Below are 21,049 nucleotides of genomic sequence, written 5' to 3'. Positions count from 1 at the left end.
AGTTGATTCTGATCTCTCCATATTCAGCTTCATTCTCTTTCTCATTCATTTCTCTTAACTGAAAGGGACCTTTGGTCAGAATAGTTGTATAAACCAATTTATGAATGAATGCATTCTTGAATGAGAATGTCTTTTACCAAACTTACAGAGTTTTTAAAAGTTAACAAAATAGTTCTGCTCAAACAACGTCAAATTTGTCCTTTAAGTTAATGAAACATAAATTGTTTCATCAACACTCAGGTGCGAAATAGCTAACTTAAGAATTAAAAAAACGTACTGGCTATATTTACTTAAAAAAAAAAAGGGTTGTTTAGATACTTAAAGTTAAAGATGCAGAACTGAATTATCTAAAATATGCAAGACTTTTTGTATAAAAGCATTTTTTTTCCTGAGGTTAGATTCATATATAACATAAAATTAACCATTTTAAAGTGAACAATTCAGGGGAATTTAGTACACTCACAATGTTGTGCAACTACCATTTCTTTCTAGTTTCAAAACATTTTCATCAGCCCCAAAGGAAACCTCTATACCCATTAAGCAGTCACTCTCCATTACCCACTCCCCCCAGCCACTGGCAACCATCAGTCTGAGTTCTGTCTCTATGGATTTACCTATTCTAGATATTTCATGTAACAGGAATCATACAATATGTGACCCCTTGTGTCTGTCTTCTTTCACTTAGCATAATGTTTTCAAGGTTCATCCATGTTATAGCATGTATCAGTACTTCATTTCTTTTAATGACAGAATAATACTCCATTGCATGTATATACCATAATTTGTTTATCCATTCATTCATTATGGACACTGGCTGGTTCTACCTTTTGGCTTTTGTATATAATGCTGCTATGAAAGTGTATGTACATGTATTTGGTTGAATACCTGTTTTTAATTCTTTAGGGTATATACCTAGGAATGGAATTGCTGGGAAAAATGGTATTCTGAGTAAAATTAGTTATATACAACTGTAACCTTTGTCCTAGACCAGTGACTTTCTCACAGTTAGAACTGTTTTCCATTGCAAGCTAGCAGACAGATAACACACACATATACCTACTGAGAACAAAAGTTCTTAAAATAATACCCTTTCTTTATTCAGTGAAACATTTTGCTATTTTCTACTCTGATTTTTTTTAGTGCTTTCACAACTCATTACACTGACCTCAAAACCCATTACATTGATTTCACAACCCTCTAATGGGTTGCAACCTGTAGTTTGAAAAACACTAGAACAATTGGACAAGATAATGGCAATTCCTACAGAGACTCACATGAAAGGATCAGCTATCATAGACAAGAAAAAGTCTCAGAATTATGTTTAAGTCCTGTTTCCTGCATTCACCAACTGAAGATCCAGGACAAGTCACTTTGCTTTTTTGAGCAGCAGTTTTCTCATTTGGAAAAGTAAGAACTGTAATGCTTATCCCAGAGATAACTGGGAAACTCAAATATGAATTCAAATGATACTTTGTAAAATATAACATACTACAGAGGTGCTATTTGTTTTAATATTAGACATGGATGGATTATGTACAATGATTGCTATTTTACTGACCTATGTACTTGTTTTCCGCTGGAAGATGAAGATCTGGATTTAATTCAAAATTACTCTCCCACAGTTCAGCCCAAGAGTTTTCAATATCTGTAGAGATGAAAGACAAACTGATCCAATAAAGAACAAATGATCAGAGTTCTATTAATAACAAACCAGTCAACAACTGGCCTTCACAAATCAATTCTCTTTTCTCAGAAAAGCTGTGAGTGACATATCCAGGCTTTCTAGACTCCTGCTACTCAATGTGCAGTCTCAGCAGCATTGTTATCATCTGGGAACTTTGTTAGAAATGCAGAATTGCAGGCCCTATTCCAGAGCTACTGAATCCTAATCTGTATTTTAATAAGACCTCCAGGTGATACATATGTACATTGAAGTTTGAGGAGCACTTTTTAAAACACAGTCAAAAGTCTGCCCCCAAACTACCAATACAATAGGATTTTCTCACTAGCTAATAAATAGACATAAACATTGCAGAAAATAATTTTCTGCAAAGCAGTATAAATAATTTTCATTTCAAAGTAAACTACTGAAAAAAATACATAAGTTCTTCCCACAGGAACTATCAGACAAATTATTAAGGAATAAAACTTCCCAGGTGAATCATATACCTAAATATAGGACAATTTTAAAATACTTTACCTTCCATACTATACTGAGTCCCAAACCATTTCTCCTTGAGGTCACATTTTCCCTCATTAGCACCAGACAGTAGAACAAGATTTGCCTTTTGAGGAACTAGCTGATTAAGGGCTTCAGCAATGACCTAATTAGGGGCAAGGGTGAAGGGGGAGTGGGGAGACACATACAAAACAATTATAACTTTAACCTAATACATCTCTATTAAAAAGGCAAAGCCACATTATGTTAGGCACCCCAAGATCCTAGCATCTTGATGCTCATGAAACTATCTGTCTAGAGTCCATGAACACCCTAATTTACAAAACTACATTAGTCTATCAGCTGTTTCTAACATGTTTCTTCAGAATGCTTAAACAGCACTCATCTCAAATCCTACATAATAAGAGGACTAGCAGTGAAAAGAGTTACCATTTACTAAGCTTTTACTATGTGCTAGGTAGTGTTTAACATACATTATTTTATTTAATCCTAACAACAACCCTAAGGTATACCCATTTTACAGAAAGCACTCAGCCTCAGAGGTTAAAGTTTAAATAATTTGTTCAGGTTAAAGATTCTATAATCTGCACAGAACAACACACCTAGAAGTGGCAAAAGTGGAGTTCTAACCAAGTTTGTTCATAATTCCAAAAACTATGCTCTTAACTGCTATGTATTATACTACCTCATACACAAGAATCAGTAAAATGATCCCAAGGTAGGGCCTCCTTCAATAATCCTTCAGCTATGATAAGGACTAAACATAAGATTTTTGTGGGTTAGATTTGAAACCCTAACTAGCACTTCAACACCATCTCTTTGAGAAAAAAACAACAAATAGTGGTTCAGAAAAAAATACTTGGACCCCTGGGCACAACCATCCTAGAGAAATGACAAGAATGTATGGTTACTGCTTCTTCCTTTACCTTTCCCCATCCCCTTTAAAATCAGTAGTTTTAGAATACCCTATATCAAAGTCTGTCAACCTTGGCACTATTAACACTTTGGGCCAGATAATTCTTAGTTGTGGAGTGCCATCTTCTGCATTGTAGAATGTTTAGCAGCATCTCTGGCTTCTACCCACTAGATGCCAAGAGCACTCTCCAGCTATGACAACTGAAATGTACCCAAGCATTGACAAATATCCCATGGGGGCAAAATCACCCTGGTTGAGAACTGCTACCCTATATGGAGCAAAATGACTTATTTCCCAGGACTAGTGGAGCAAAGACCTGACCAACTATTTATTTATGTGTAATATTTATTATCCCTAAGTCATATATTTTGAATTCAGGGAATCATATTTTTCTTGTACATATTCTCAAAATGATTAAAATTTAATTGTCCAGGGTGTCCAACAGAATTAAAAGGCAAGCTAAACAAGTATGTTTAGCATCTAAAGTACATAATTCTTAATGACTTTATGTTAGTAGATGTTTCAACACTTGAAAAACAGTGGGAATAGTACCTAAGAAGAGGACTTGGTTTTCTCCTCATATTAAACCACAGTCATATACAAGAATCAGGAAAAATTACCCACAAAACTACTGATATTTCTTCTGTTTAAACAAACAAAAAACTTGACTAAACATAACCAAGTTTTCTCCATTCCCACAGTTCTTAAGTACCTCTATGTACTTTCTCACCCTCCTCTTTCTCTAAAAGTAAATTTTAGAAATGGAAACCTCCTTACTTCTGGCTTGTATTCAAAAAGAAGCTGATCTCCAGTGAGAAAGTCCTGTAGTGGGTACAGCTGCATGTTTTCACACATGTTTTCCACATACTCAACTGGATCTGTCTGTAAAGAGGTAAGATTATTTCACACCAGAAATTCTCCATTATTATCCTTAATGTGCCACAAAATATAAATAGTTATCTCTTTTTTTTTTTTTTTTTGCGGTACGCGGGCCTCTCCCGTTGCGGAGCACAGGCTCCGGACGCGCAGGCTCAGCGGCCATGGCTCACGGGCCCAGCCGCTCCGCGGCACGTGGGATCTTCCCGGCCGGGGCACGAACCCCGCGTCCCCTGCATTGCCAGGCAGACTCCCAACCACTGCGCCACCAGGGAAGCCCCTATCTCTTTTTTTAACAATAAAACCAAAAGCTTCCAACAGATACAACCAGATGTAACTGCAGCTTAAGAATCTGATGCTCAGAATTCTACAAAAAATTTAGCCAGAGAACTAAAGTAGCTTAACCTAACACCCCTCCAATCCCCCATACTGAGCCCTACAACACACGAGGCTCTAATCACATCACAGCGTCTTCATCGAAGAAATTACAACACTGAACTTTAAAGGTCTATTTACATGTCAAGTGCCCCACATGACTATGAAGTCCCTAAAGACAGGGTCTTCATCATTTTATCACTACAGCACTATCACCTAAAAACTATTTGTAAGCATAAATCAAAATCAATATATCAACAGAAATCAAAATGTGTCATTACATAAGTCTTGCTATAAGTGGTTAAATTAATCAGTATATTATCTCAATTTAAAACTGAAATAATGACAGAAAGTTCACTAACCTATGAAATGGAAATACTTTTCCAGAGCAAAGCAACCAATTCAAGTATTGATATTTACTGAGTACCAAAATGCACAGAATCTTAAAACTGACAGGTCCTTTAGACACCAAGTGGCTCCATTCCTACATTTTAGAATGAGGAAATGTACTCAGATTGATTAGGTGACTTGCCCCAGATCACACAATAAGTGATAGGTGAGTAGACACTAGAGCTTGGGCCTCTTAACATAGCAGTGAACACTCTTTCCCAAAATACCATACTGCCCAGTCCTTCCCTAGACAATCTGGGCTGTTCTCTCATCTAACAGAAGACAGAACAGAAGTGAAGGTTACTACATTCATGGAGGAGAAATGAGACATGCATACATCAAATTAGAGATCATAGGTATATGCTACCTACTACATTATCACATTCAGATAGAATATGGAAAAAGTATGGAAAGATTCATTGTTACCTTTTTTTGCTCCACCTCAGGAAACATTCCTGAATCAAGTTTATTAGTCACTAAAGTGCTACTATTTTGTGGTGTGTGTGTGTGTGTGTGTGTGGAGGTTAAGGTACCTTTTTTTTTGAAGTATAATTGACTTATAACATTATATTAGTTTTAGGTGTACAACATAGTGATTCCATATTTTTATATATTACAAAATGATCACCACAGCAAGTCTATTTACCATCTGTCACCTTACAAAGTTATTACAGCATTATTGACTATATTCCCTATGCTATACATTACATCCCCAGGACATTTATTTTACAGCTGGAAGTTTGTACCTCTTAATCTTCCTTGCCTATTTCACTTATCTCCCACTCTTTCAAGTGCTATTATTGTTTAAAATGACTCCCTCTACTCTGTTCTAAATTTTTTAACCAGTTATTTTCACCAGCCACTTATTTTTGTAAGTTAACTGTTCTATTCAGCTTGCTACAAAATTGAGTGATTCAAAATATTTCCTATGAGAAAACAGGACCCTGGCTAAAAGTAGATCTTTGGTGCCAAGGCAATGGACAAAGTACTAGGAAAAAAAAAAAAACACTTAAATGCAATCCTTTAATTTTTTTTTAAGATATAATTCACATACCATAAAATCCACACTTTTAAAGTATACAATTAAAAATAAAATAAAATGTATAATAAAGTATATAACTCAGTGGTTTTCAGTATATTTATAAAGTTGTACAAGCATCACCTCTATCTAGTTCCAGAGTATTTTCATCAGCCCAAAAGGAAACTTCCATACCCAGTAAGCAGTTGCTCCCTGTTACCCACACCTCCCAGCCACTGAAAACAACCATCAATCTGTGCTCTGGCTCTATAGATTTACCTATTCTGGATATTTCATATCCAGATAAATGGAATCATATAATATGTGACCTGTTGTGTCTTGCTTCTTTCACTTAGCATATTTTCAAGGTTCATCCATGTTGTAGAATGAATCCGTACTTCATTACTTTTTATGCTGAAAAATATTCCACAGTATGCAAATTCTACATTTTGTTTAACCATTCACTCATTGAAGGACATTTGGATTGTTTCCCCTTTTTGGCTATAATGAATAATGCTGCTGTGAACACCAGTGTACAAGTATTTGTGTGGACATAGGTTTTCAATTCTCTTGGGTGTATACCTAGAGATGGAACTGCAGGCTTATATGGTATCTCTATGCTTAACTTTTCAAGGAACTGTCAAACTGTTTTCCAAAGCAGCTGTACCATTTTACACTCCCACCCACAATGTATGAGAGTTCCAATTTCTCTACATCTCCAACACTTGTTATTATCTATCTTCTAATTTTTTTGTTTACTGCCACTCTCACTGCCTTCCACTATTATTACATTATTCCTGTTTCTCTGCGTATAGAAAGACACTTAAACAGCTTTTCTCTAGTTCAAGTAGCTGATTTATAAGGTATATTGAGTCCAAGTTCCCATGTGAAATAAAAATTACTTTAAAATTTTTTTTTAATTAAAAAAGACTAGCTTGAATAGTCTGAAAGAGCATTCCTATTTGCCTTTACTGATGAAGACAAGAAAAATATCTGAAGAGGAGATATGTCAACTTTGTTAATAAAACAGAAATATATAAAAGCTGAAATAAGCTGAGCTACTTGAGTTAAAATTTAGCAGTTCAAACAAAGATATGAACCTTTCTGATTTGTTCTTTGTACTGATTAGGTTTTAGTCTAAAATGTTTTGGGCTCATGTTTTAAAATCAAGACAAGCATTCATGAATACTGTGCTAAAGGTAAAAAAAAAAAAAAAATGAGCTACAAAATGGCGAGCCATAAAAAAGGTATCTTGAAATGTCTTGCTAAGAAGAAACTAGAAGGGCAGAAAGAAAATGTAACTCAGCTAATGCTAAAAAGCCAATCCCCCAAAAAGGAATACGGGTATTAGTTATGGCTGTAGTCCACAATTCTTACTCCTACTCTTTCCCTGCCACAGTTCTGCCCACATGTTGCCACAACAGTTAATAAGAACACTGAAAAAAATCAGTACTGCTAAAGTTGATGGCAGGACTTGGGGGTTCTATGCATATCAATCAATTTATAGAAGAGAAGTGTCTATAGGACCCTCAAATAGCCAATATAAAACACAGTAGCTCTCTGTTTTCATAGAATAAGATTTCAATTTCAAATGACTTCAAGCATATACAGCAGACTGTATAGGAATCAATAGCAACTGGAAGCTTATAGTTTTTGTGACCTTGTCCTCATGTACTTAAGTCTTCTCAAATTATAGTAGATATTTGTCCCTGGTGATGATCCAAAAAGGCAGATTTCACGATGCTCTATGAACTGGTGCTAAATTGGGGGCTCTTAATTAAGGGCCTACAGATACCTCCCACAAGATATCAGTGGACAAATTCAGGGAGGGCGGGAAGCATGAGTTTGATTGGGAAGAAATTACATATTTATTTTCACTAAACTCTAACTTAGCATTTTTATTCATTTATAAATATACAGGCAACAAACCACAGCAGTATTATCAGCATCTATGACTATAACCAATAGAAATCACAATATAGCTGTTGCAGATATCTCAAAATAGCACACTCAGAAGATAGCGGAGTAGAAGGACATGCTCTCCCTCCCTCTTTCAAGAACACCAGAATCACAGCTAACTGCTGAACAACTATCGACAGGAAGACACTGGAACTCACCAAAAAAGATACCCCACATCCAAAGACAAAGGAGAAGCCGCAATGAGATGGTAGGAGGGGCACAGTCACAATAAAATCAAATCCCATAACTGCTGGGTGGGTGACTCACAAACGGGAGAACACTTATACCACAGAAGTCCACCCACTGGAGTGAAGGTTCTGAGCCCCACGTCAGGCTTCCAAACCTGGGGGTCTGGCAACGGGAGGAGGAATTCCTAGAGAATCAGACTTTGAAGCCTAGCAGGATTTGATTGCAAGACTTTGACAGGACTGGGGGAAACAGAAACTCTACTCTTGGAGGGCACACACAAAGTAGTGTGTGCATCGGAACCCAGGAGAAGGAGCAGTGACCCCACAGGAGACTGAACCAGACCTACATGCTACCCTGTTGGTGGGTCTCCTGCAGAGGCGGGGAGTGGCTGTGCCTCACCGTGAGGACAAGGACACTGGCAGCAGAAGTTCTGGGAAGTACTCCTTGCTGTGAGCCCTCCCAGAGTCTGCCATTAGCTCCACCAAAGAGCCTGGCTAGGCTCCAGTGTTGGGTCACCTCAGGCCAAACAACCAAAAGGGAGGGAACCCAGGCCGACCCATCAGCAGACAAGCGGATTAAAATTTTACTGAGCTCTGCCCACCAGAGCAACAGCCAGCTCTACCCACCACCAGTCCCTCCCATCAGGAAACTTCCACAAGCCTCTTAGATAGCCTAATACACCAGAGGGCAGACAGCAGAAGCAAGAAGAACTACAATCCTGCAGCCTGTGGAACAAAAACCACATTCACAGAAACACAGACAAGATGAAAAGGCAGAGGGCTATGTACCAGATGAAGGAACAAGATGAAACCCCAGAAAAACAACTAAATGAAAGAGATAGGCAACCTTCCAGAAAGAGAGTTCAGAATAATGATAGTGAAGATGATCCAGGACCTCGGAAAAAGAATGGAGGCAAAGATCAAGAATGTGCAAGAAATGTTTAACAAAGATCTAGAAGAATTAAAGAACAAACAAACAGAGATGAACCATACAATAACTGAAATGAAAACTACACTAGAAGGAATCAATAGCAGAATAACTGAGGCAGAAGAACAGAGAAGTGACCTGGAAGACAGAATGGTGGAATTCACTGCTGCAGAACAGAATAAAGAAAAAAGAATGAAAAGAAATGAAGACAGCCTAAGAGACCTCTGGGACAACATTAAATGCAACAACATGCGCGTTATAGGGGTCCCAGAAGGAAGAGAGAGAGAGAAAGGACCCAAGAAAATATTTGAAGAGATTAGAGTCGAAAATTTCCCTAACATGGGAAAGGATATAGCCACCCAAGTCCAGGAAGTGCAGAGAGTCCCATACAGGGTAAACCCAAGGAGAAACACGCCAAGAGACATAATAATCAAATTGGCAAAAATTAAAGACAAAGAAAAATTATTGAAAACAGCAGGGGAAAAACGACAAACAACCCAATCCAAAAATGGGCAGAAGACCTAAATAGACATTTCTCCAAAGAAGACATACAGATGGCCAAGAGGCATATGAAAAGCTGCTCAACATCACTAACTGTTAGAGAAATGCAAATCACAACTACAATGAGGTATCACTTCACACCGGTTAGAATGGGTATCATCAGAAAATCTACAAACAACAAATGCTGGAGAGGGTGTGGAGAAAAGGGAACCCTCTTGCTCTGTTGGTGGGAATTTAAGTTGATACAGCCACTATGGAGAACTACTAAACTAAAAACAGAATTACCATATGACCCAGCAATCCCACTACTGGGCATATACCCAGGGAAAACCATAATTCAAAAAGAGTCATGTACCACAATGTTCATTGCAGCTCTATTTACAATAGCCAGGTCATGGAAGCAACCTAAATGCCCATCAACAGACGAATGGATAAAGAAGATGTGGTACATATATACAATGGAATATTACTCAGCCATAAAAAGGAACGAAATTGGGTCATTTGTAGAGATGTGGATGCATCTAGAGACTGTCATACAGAGTGAAGTAAGTCAGAAAGAGAAAAACAAATATCATATATTAACGCATATCTGTGGAAACTAGAAAATGGTACAGATGAACCGGTTTGCAGAGCAAAAATTGAGACACAGAAGTAGAGAACAAACGTATGGACACCAAGGGGGGAAAGCGGCGGGGATGGGGGTGGGTGGGTGTGGGTGGTGTGATGAATTGGGAGATTGGGATTGACATGTATACACTGATGTGTATAAAATGGATGACTATTAAGAAGAAAAAATAGCACATTCATTGCTACTTAAAATTGTAATAATTATTAGATCTACCATTAGACTTTGTTATTTAATATATCGATACAGAGACCCATATTACTAATTTTTACTATTTTGAGTCTTTATTTCAGTATTCCTTTGTAACCTACTGGATTTTATCTTATGCATTTAAAAACACTATTCTATGAAAGGGAACCCTCCTACTCTGTTGCTGGGAATGTACATTGGTGCAGCCATTACAGAAACAGTATGGAGCTTCCTTTAAAAAAACTAAAAATAGAGCTACCATATGATCCAGCAATCCCACTCCTTGGCATATATCTGAAAAGATGAAAACTCTGATTTAAAAAGATACATGCACCCCAATGTTCATAGTAGCATTATTTACAATAGCCAAGACATGGAAGCAACCCAAGTGCCCATTAACAGATGAGTGATTTAAGAAAATATGAGATACACACACAGACACACACACACACACACACACAGAGTGGAGCATTACTCAGCCATAAAAAAAAGAATAAAATATTGCCATTTGCAGCAACATGGATGGACCTAGAGAGTATCATACTAAGCAAGTCAGATAGAGAAAGACAAATATTATGATATCATTTATATGTGTAATCTAAAAAATAATACAAATGAAATTTATATACAAAACAGAAACAGCCTCAGACATAGAAAACAAATTTATAGTTACCAAAGAGAAAGGGATGGGGGGAGGGATAAATTAAGAGTATGGGATTAACAGATACAATTACTATACATAAAATAGATAAGCAGCAAGGATTTACTATACAGCACAGGGAACTATATTCAATATCTTGTAATAACCTATACTGGAAAATAATCTGAAAATATATACATATATACATATGTATCACTGAATCACTTTGCTGTATACCTGAAACTAACACAATATCGTAAATCAACTATACTTCAATAAAAACAAAATACAAAAACAAAACAAAAAACCCACTATTCTATGGGCTGCATAATAAATATTTAACAGTATTGTTTTAATGTTAAATTTCCTGAGCACAATTTTAGTGAGGTTATGCAAGAGAATACATTTGTTTGTAGCAGATACATGTTAAAAAACATTGAGAGGTGAAGTATCATGATATCTGTAATTAAATCTTAAAAAAATACATACACACACACACAAGAAGAGGTGTGAGAGAGAAAGAAAATATGGCAAAATATTAAGAACTGGTAAATCTAGGTGAGGGATATACCAGTGATCATTGTACTACTAGGGCGATTTTTCTGAGAGTTTAAAAAGATGAAGAGGTGAAATAATATTCTGAGGAGGGGTCCATAGGATTCAACAGATTTCCAAAGGGATCCAAGGCACAAAAAGGGTTTTTTAAAAACCCTGCTCTAAACTCCTTACCTTTCAACTTTGCTTTCATATACCCTATGCCACAGACATGTAGGATCATTCACTTTTTCATAATACCCCAGAGTTCCTTACTTAATGTGCTTCCCATTGCTTAGAATATCTAAACCTTATCCATTTTTTAATACTGAACTCAATTCAAATTTACTACATCCATGAAGGCTTCCCTGTCCTATTCCAGTCAAGGCAAATGCTTTCCTTACCCTGAAAGTACAAAGCACACTATTTCTAACATTATATATGGTAATTACTTCATATTACCTTGTAGAATGTCTTCACAATATTTGAATTCCCAAAATATCAAGCTCTCCATGAATGTTTATCAAAGGGATTAAAGGGATAGACATATGAAATGACTACATATATGAATGATTGTCACACAACATGATCTGTGTCAATCTGCCTAATTCTCTCACTGTTACTCAATATAAATACTCAAAAACACAAGAGTGAATTTTCAGAAACCTCAAGGCCATCTTGAGACTCACATGACAGAGAGTGGCAGAATTAAAACTCCAGTGACACTTCCAAAAAGAGGAACAATGTCCACACCAGTTTCAACTTGGTCACAGATAACATTCAAAAAGAATTTGACTTCCAGTACCTGTTCTTGGTAATGAAATTCATTATCCTCAATTTTCTGAATCTCTTCAAAAATTCTGTGAAAGAAGAAAATTATAATTAGAAGACATATTTAAATTTCTCATTAGAATCGTCATCAAGAAAAGAGAAGTATAAAAATAAACAGACTGTCCACGTAAACCTAAATCTTTAACATACGTTCACATGTAGTGGACTAAGGATATGGAACAAGTAAAGGAAATTAAGCAAGAAATGCCTGGAAAACCACCAAGCAGGACTAACGCATGTCTGTTGGTAGCCTGAAGGCTAAAACATATTAGGATTGACTCTTATAAGTATATATTACCTTTTTTCTGGGCCTAGCTTCTGCAGCATTTTTAAATACTGGAAGACAGTATGAGCAACCTAAAAATGAAACATCTAATTATACTTTTGCATAAAGTGATATCTATATAATTTTAAAAACCCTCCATTTTTATTACTTACCTCATAGAAATGTTCATAACCTTCATCAGTCAATGTAATAGAAATGCTGAACACTGAATAAGTAGAATTTTGCTCAAATCCTGTCTCACCATTTCCACCAAATAGTGCAAGAGCCCAGCACCTACAGTTAGGAGAAAAAATTAATCCAGTCAATATCTTGGGATTGATAGTCTACAAATACTTCAAATTAACAAAATAGGTAGGCTTTCTATGTAAAATTTGGGAAGCCCAGGCTTTGAAGCAAACATGCTTTCCAACAGTAAGTTTAAAAGTACAAATTTTTTTAAAGTACAAAGCCTCCCAAGGAATTGTACTGCATACAGGAATGATCAGAAGGAAATAACGGCCGTATTTACTTCTTTAATGGAAACACTAATATTACAACATAGTAAAACATTATCAGTTTCATGAAGCCACAGTAATTTTTTGTCAAAGAGAACAAAGTAATTTTTTGTCAAAGCATACTTTTAATATATTGTGAAGTATGTTCTTCATACTTCATACTTCACAATATATTGAAAGTACGCTTGCTGGGAAGCATTTCCCTTTTTCTTTTTTTTAGCCGCCCTGCTAGGCTTGCAGGATCTTAGTTCCCTGACAAGGGATTCAACCCAGGTCCTCAGCAGTGAAAGCGCGGAGTCCCAACCACTGGGACCTCCAGGGAATTCCCCTGGGAGGCATTTCTCGCATCCCTTTTTGAGCCATCTCCCAAGAGAAGCCTTAAAAAACACTTCAGATACTTCCCTACTTAGAATGTTAAGTGGGCTCTTTGAGACCATCAGCTAACCTGCACAGGTTATCTAAAAAAGAAGCAATAAGACTGTGTCTTTTCCTAACTAGAATAATCCTGAAAGTCTAAAATAAGGAGAGAGGAGGCCAGAATGAAAAACTTGAAATTCTAATAAAGTTCAGTAAGGTAAAAAGGTTATGCAAATCTCAAATGATATTACATTCATTGTGTAAGGCATATATGTACTTAACGTCATTCATTATTTTTCTAATAAGCCTGCCCTCTCAGCTTTCTTTTAATAATCTAGTACACATCAATATTTTAAAGTCTTATTTAAATTTCTCATCTACTTTCCATTCTTGAATAGTGTATAGAAAAATCAAGCAAGGAATTACTTTAATGTGTTTTGGTCCTGATTCTAAAGCTGTATTTCTATTATTTGGCTAGGCAACTTAAACAAGTGCTTAAATGCTTTAGGAAACATGGCTAACATACTGCTAACATGGCTGCATATACTGTTCACAGTCTCCCATATTTATATGATTTATCTGCCCAGTGAAGTTTTCATTAAAGTCTACCTTCTGGGTTGGGAAAGCCTGGAGATCCACAGCATTTAAATAACTGACTTCATTATTATTCAAATCCAAATTCTTGATTAGAGCTAAACTTTCATGTAATTCTGGACTCTATTTATGAATTTAAAAATTTTGTGTACAACTATAATACTTCCAACATGGGCTAAAAGGTGGCTTCCAAGGAAATATACAAATATGATATGGCCATTAAAATAATCTAGGTTATGAAGAGACTTTAATTAAGTATTAGATTTGAATCTACGCTTCCTGGCAGACAAAGCAAAAAAAGAAAAGAATGGGTTATATAACACTTGTCCATTATTTTTCAGAGATTGCTACACTGAAAATACTTATTAATTAAATACTTGCTTTTTTCTAAGGTAAGAAAGAATGCTGCCTTTGCCTTCATGTCCAACCAGCCAAGAGATATAATGAAGCGGCTTCACCCTTTAAAAAAAAAGTTAAGGTCAGAAATTTTTAAAAATTAAGGTATAAATACCTTAATTTTACTTTAGAAAATCTTACTTCTGAGATTGATATTTGAGAATGTGATTACAAACTTATTTTCACATAAATTCTACTAAATATGAAACTATAATTAATTTGACAGCAGCGAGATAAAAATAGAAAACATGGTGAAATTTAACTTTTCATCTGAAATCACTGAATAAGTACAAATATTCCAAAATTTAAGAATTCTTTTGGATACTACTTTTTCTTTTGGATACCAATCTTACTTCTTTTCATGGTAAAATCTTTCATTATTTTTTCACCCAAAATAGAAATAATATAGATTCTTTATCATTTTAGAATCTGATACAGATATGAATCATTCTGTATCCTTAAAAGCTTTCGGCATTGCATCAGGCTCTGTGGTAAACTGAAATGTGTTGCTTTATGGGTCAGAAAATCTAGCTTGTAGTTTTAGTTATTCCTGTAAGTAAGTGCATGATCTTGAGCAAAAGACTTAATCTCACTCTATTTTCTTTTTCTCTCTACTTGCCTAACTACTTACTCATAGGCTTTTCAGGAAAATGCAATAACAGGTGTAAAAAATATCTTATATAATAATATACATCAATGGTCTGAGTAGTTGTTTATGTGTTATTCACATCATCTTTTCCCACTGGCTTCTACTATAATTTTGGGAATATATTCCTACCAAAAATATACAGAAAAATCAAGCTAGGAAATCTAAACATTCTTAAATTTTAAACTTAGTTTACAGAATTATACTCAGTAAACTCTTAAAAGTCATTGTTTAAAATATGAATTTGAAAAAAAACATAAAATATGAATGACATATTTTAGATTTCATCTATCCTAAAACTGACATAGAGGAGCAAATCAGTTAAAGAATGAACCCAGTTGAATACATAACATTTGCATGTGACCAAATCTAATTGTACTGTATTTGGTAACTCTGGAGGGAGAAACACTTGCTTCTTTGTAAAAATATAAAATCGTTCCCCCAAAAGCTAATTTAGTGGGAGTTCACATATTTGGGATAAGCATCAGGTTAAAACAAATATACAGTTCATTAAAAAAATAATAATAACTGGATCAAAACATACAGAAATGGTAACAGTCTTTGGAAAACAGAATCACGGATGACTTTTTTCTACTTTTCAGTAGTTTTCAAGATTTCTACAATGAATTACCTTAGTAATCAGGCAGAAGATAAACAAGGCTTTGTTAATTAACAAGAAATGCAAAAAATGGGAAAAATGGTATACATAGTATAATTCTATTTCCATTAAAAAAGACATGTTTTATATTCATTATTTTAATGTCTGAAGGATATATATGGAACTATTAATGTTGGGCATATCTTTGAGGACAGAGGAGAAGCAGAGTTTTACCTTTTACTTAATACTCTTTTGTCCTCAACATTTTACAAGCATATTACTCTTATAATATAAATTTAAAACAAACGGAATAAACTTTTAAATATGCATATAATCATTTTAACACGTTTTGGGATACTCTAACATAACTATACAACCAATGGACATTACTTTTTCCTATATTATCCTTGCACTAAAAAAAAGTAAGTAGACAATACACACGTTCTCTGCTTTCTCACTGGAGGCATACTGTTCTTGTTAACTTCATGGGACTTGATTGTTAAAAGCATTTTTTACTGAGCTTAAAGCAATACACATTACTTTTCTTTCCTTCTGCTTGTGTGTGTCTCTTCTTGGGTTTGTTTTGTTGGTTAGTTTTAGAAACTTAAGTTAAATTTTTATCAGTTCATTAGCATTTATTTCTAATGAGAAAAGCATTTGTAGCCATTGACTGATCCTTATCTTTAAGGAACTTCTTAGCCCATGTATATTGCTCATGTAAAATAATTATATAAATAAATTGAAGTGTTTTCCTAATTTCTAAAAATCTGACCTAACTCATTCCCAACTCAAGTAGGTCCTTGAGATTTATGCTGTAGTTGTATTTCAGGCTCAAAATTATTTAACTTTACTTTTGACAAGATCGAACTAAATGGCCACCACTGACAAATAAATCATAAGCTAACATATATTTGTACTCAAAGTGCTAAATAAAATAATTACAAAAGTTAGCATTCACACTAAGATACTTAACTTCAAAGACTCAGGAAAGGCAACTAATTATAAGAAAACTCTAGCTTTTATACCCAAGAAGACATTAAAATATATAGCAAAGGCTTGAACAATCCAGGAGTAGTGAGGTCCTAGTTTACCATGTTACCTGTGTTTATAAATCCGGAATGCCCAAATTTAAACCATTTAGTATGCTTTTAAAATATGATTCTCACTCAGTATCTAGTGGAGTAAATTTGCCTTTGAACTCTTACCTGTAATGTTGCTGTTGAGGGGGAAGTGCCCATGTGATGGTCAGAGCATGAATTTTTCTGATTGGAACAACTGAACAAAAATATTTTTCAGAAGAACAGATATAAGTGTTTCTCTATAACTTATATATACTATGTTACATGAAATTTTTTAAAATTCAATATATTTCATCCTCCAATAAGCATGGGAAAGTTAAATATAATGCAATTATTATTTCAAGTTGCCAATTTTCCAATTTGAATAATGCAATTTTTGTAAATTTCTTTTCAATTTGGTTTCACAGATAGAGAAGGCATGGATAAAAGAACTATGAAAATAGGCAAGCCCCTAAAGATGGATCCCTTCTTGCAAGAACGGGTACAGGACTAGGAGTCAGGAGACCCATGGCTGAAATCCAGCCCTACTACTATCTTGCTATCTGTGTTTATACGACCTTGAGAAAATCACTTGCATTTAACTCATTCTGAATCTGTTATGGTATGATGAGTGGGGTAGGCTGAAGTAACTCTAAGATTCTTCCCAGTGCTTCCCATTCTTCTACGATTCTTTGAAGAGAAAATCTACAGCCAGGAAGAATACAACCAAAAATAAGTTGTCTCTGGGAAGAGTCAGCTTAGATAAAATGAAGCCAGCAGCAGATAAAGAGTGTGACAAAAGTCATTGGTCAGAGAAAGGGAAGAGGAAAGAGACTGGCAATGGGGTGAAGGAGAAGGGAATAACTAGGCAATTAGGAGAAAGAAAAAAATCTGCCATGATAAAAAGAGCAAAGAAAGAGAAATGGTGAATTAGGAATGTTTCTGCAATATTCACTATGGGCAAACTGTTAAATAAGTTATAGCATAACCATGCGATGGCTCATTGGGCAGTTATTACAAATATAATATTAAATGAAATAAGCAAGAGATAGAGTGTATATATTTTATAATCTCAACTACATTAAGAAAATATACCTACAGAAACTCAAAAGGAAATCTGCCAAAACCACTTCTCTGGATGGTAAGATTTAAGGGTAACTCCCCCCACCCATTTTTTTTTTTTTATACTAAATCTGCCTTCATTTAACAAAAATTGGTTTTATAATGAAGATAAAAGGAAATTATTTCCAAAGTGTTTTCCCATCCTCTATTTTTCTCTTTTAAAGGCAAAAAAGAGCAGAATATAGATAAAAACAAAATAGGAAAGAAACAAAAAACCAAGAACGAAAGGGAACAAGAAGAAAATAGGGAGAAAGCATGAAACAGACTCAAGTAGCATTAAGGTGCCAAACCAATGAAACTGCTACTAGTTAGTGGCCTGCTATCTGTCACTAGTTGGATTTCCACTGTCTACTCCCTTTCCAATCCAGCTGTACTTTCTGTTGTATTCTCATTTTCAAAGAAAATTGGCAGCCTCAGTTAAGTTTTAGAGAATGTGCTAAAGTTATTTCAAACAGTTTTAAACCTTTGGTTCACGAACCTCTATAAAGTTTGTTAAATGCTGGTGTGTCAAATGGATCCGTTAAATGGCCAAAGTTTGGTTTGGGTAACCCACTGAAAATAAAACAAATACATTAAAATTTAATTGGCAAAAGCCTTTATAAGCAGTATCTTTAGGGATGCCTAAACTGATAGGTTTTTATAGTCTATTCTACATACTCCTGGCTGAAAAGCATTCTAGGCATAAGCGAATAGATGGCAACAAAGCCACAAAATCCTGAACTACACAAACTATTCTTAACCTCAGCCCCAATAACTCAAATACTTTTAAAACTCACAGGAGACAGAAAACAATGAATTGAAGGGACCTCCCCTCCCAATATTTACTGTCTCTATCAGTCCCATCCAACTTCAGTTCTCCTCTTAATACAAAGCCATTTCAGAAAGAAAACTTACACTAGAGATATTTTTTTAATCCAAGAAATATACATGGAGAGATTCTTACATATAAAGTACAATATTAGGCACTGTAGTATTTGAGAAACTTGGACTCTTCCTTCTAGAGGCTTCACACCTGGTTGAATATATTGTAACTAATATTTCTTCTAAAATATGGTCAGTATGAATCAGTATTAATTACCTAGAACACTTTTTAACCCGTCTGATTAAGGAACCAAAGTTCTTAGTGAATAATATGTAAAAGCACTTTTTTTAATTTAAAATTCTTATTAGGAATTGATTGACAAGACCTAATGAATCCGCCTATTCAATATACCTCTGATTTTATTAGTAAAGTTTCACAGTGAAACACATTTCAATCTGCCATTTGACATTTCCATAGCTAATACTCATTTCTTATCAAAACAAACAAACAAAAACAAATTAAATAACCCCATAACTTTGGCATGGCTTTCATTATCTTAATTAGCATACTTAAAAGTATTGCTAATTATCAACAGAAGTTTACATAAAGCCAAGATAATAATAACCAATCTGTTGTTATTACAAATTATTCCAACATTTTTAAAGCTAATTTTTCTTTCATAAATTTAAAACAAATTGTCTTGGAATGAAGAACTGGAAAGAGTCTAGCTTACTCACCTGATGCAAGAAAAAATAATCTGATTTCATTTAGTTTACTAAAATGCAAACTGCTAAGAGTGGGAAGAGACACTTTGCTTGAGAATTAAATTTTCTGTATTCTTTGCAACAAAAAATGTAACAATAAAGTATCTTTTAAATATTTGTATTATTTTGATGAATTTGAGGTGGACAAAAAAATAGTAGCTTTCTGAACTAGAACCCTACATCCAATTTCTAATAAAAGGCAATTTGATTCAACTACAATATATGCAATAGACTTTTCAGGCAATATGTAAAGTCAGTCATCAACTACGAGATTATTTTGTTTATGGGGAAAAAGCATTCCAAGTTCCAAACAACTGACTTTAAAAAACAAACCTTCAGAACTTAATTTGTTCTGAGGCAGGGGATACGTATATGTATATGCTACCTCTCAATACAATATTTGCTTTCATATCATAATTTCAAGCACTGTACATAGTAACAGAAAAGCTCTGAATAAATGTAAAAGGAGGCACAAATTCTTCAGAGTTACTGCTTACTATAAGTTTATAAGCTTGTAAGTTCTGAACTACAGAAACTATGGGATCTTTGGTTATCTTAGTTTTCCCACTCAAAGGCTGTGCAATCTTGCTAAACTACTTTAGTTCTTAATATAATCACCTGTTTAAAAAAAAATAAACTAAAAGCAAAAACCTCTGGGATTCATACGGGAAGATATGAATCTTTAACTCTTTAACTTTAGCCTCTTTAACTCTATAGGTGTATGATTTATGAAAATAAATGTCTTACTTGTTTGGTATCTGAGAGAAGATTTCAGTCACCCACTTTTCTAAAGTATCCAGTGTTTCTTCGTGGAGAGGGCAGGAAGGAGACAGGGAAAGGCAGTGTTGTTATTAAAGGTAGAAATGCAATTATATTTCTCACAGATCTTTAACTATAAAACAAAGGAATACTTTAGTTTGGGCATCACTTGCCATTCCTTAATCAGTAATAGGAAAAATAATATTTAAGAAAACCTTGAGACACATATAATTTTGTTAAGACTCCTTTATTCTTTCTCCCTGGCAAAGTTAGAAAAAACACACAAGTAGAAAAAAAAGTTTTTGTTTATCATTAGGCTAGAAGAAGGACCAAGAGATAAAAATACATCAATCATCCTCCTACCCCATTCCAAAACTTACTTCCTCTAGGAAGGTTTCTCTTAACTAACCTACACTACCCTTCTCAGCAGCTCATCAGTACTATTATACTCCATTTACTTTACATTAATTTACACTTGCTGTGGTTTTAATATATGTCTTCTTAGGCTGATATGATTTCTATCTTCTTTTGATTATTTTCTTATATTTCATAAGAAATTCTTCTGAAATTTCTAGTAAAACAGGAGATCTAAATGAAAAAGGAAACCTTTTAGCTTTATCCCAGTGACTCGTTACCATCACTGGATAGTATTTGTTAGTTTCACCAGCTACATGACTTTCACTAATTCTCAAAAGAGATGCCCCAGTATATAAATACAAGATGCAAATTAGACTAATCAAGTTCTGAATTTACTCTATACTATTTATACTGATATTTAACTCTTAAATGATATAATAAATGCTGAAGCTCCGAAATCAACTGACTCTAGATTGGACAAGGTTTTCTAATCAAACACGTGGGGCTTATTTTAGAAATCTGCAACAAGCATTAATATGCTCATATTTGTTATCACAGAAGAGAATGAAAAAGAATCAATACCTAGTTGAAGAAAGGAGAATCACATTAGGGTGAGAGGATTAGTTTTTCAAAAAGAAATATACAAACTATAAGGTATTGACATATC

At 34.7% G+C, this 21,049-nt stretch overlaps 1 protein-coding gene across 4 annotated transcripts in view; it reads right to left on the bottom strand.

The window, feature by feature from the left end:
* NRDC (nardilysin convertase) overlaps positions 1–21,049 on the bottom strand; it is an 85,985-nt gene that overhangs the window by 24,065 nt on the left and 40,871 nt on the right. For 3 of the 4 annotated variants that reach the window (XM_027108564.1, XM_027108567.1, XM_027108565.1), the window contains 10 exons: positions 20,014–20,071; positions 18,179–18,252; positions 16,726–16,795; positions 14,262–14,339; positions 12,588–12,708; positions 12,448–12,506; positions 12,124–12,178; positions 3,873–3,977; positions 2,201–2,324; positions 1,559–1,645 (listed from right to left, as the gene is read on the bottom strand). In XM_027108564.1, coding sequence (XP_026964365.1) covers positions 1,559–1,645; positions 2,201–2,324; positions 3,873–3,977; positions 12,124–12,178; positions 12,448–12,506; positions 12,588–12,708; positions 14,262–14,339; positions 16,726–16,795; positions 18,179–18,252; positions 20,014–20,071 — 831 coding nt within the window. The remainder of the gene's footprint in view (positions 1–1,558; positions 1,646–2,200; positions 2,325–3,872; positions 3,978–12,123; positions 12,179–12,447; positions 12,507–12,587; positions 12,709–14,261; positions 14,340–16,725; positions 16,796–18,178; positions 18,253–20,013; positions 20,072–21,049) is intronic. The other variant, XM_027108566.1, reaches the window with a different exon arrangement.

The sequence above is a fragment of the Aethalodelphis obliquidens genome, unplaced genomic scaffold (assembly GCF_003676395.1).
Source record: "Aethalodelphis obliquidens isolate GAN/ISIS:26980383/991018 unplaced genomic scaffold, ASM367639v1 scaffold9, whole genome shotgun sequence".
NCBI classification, from domain to species: Eukaryota; Metazoa; Chordata; class Mammalia; order Artiodactyla; family Delphinidae; genus Aethalodelphis; species Aethalodelphis obliquidens.
The sequence above is the reverse complement of the archived record's forward strand: the minus strand, read 5'-3'. Positions and strand labels throughout refer to the sequence as shown.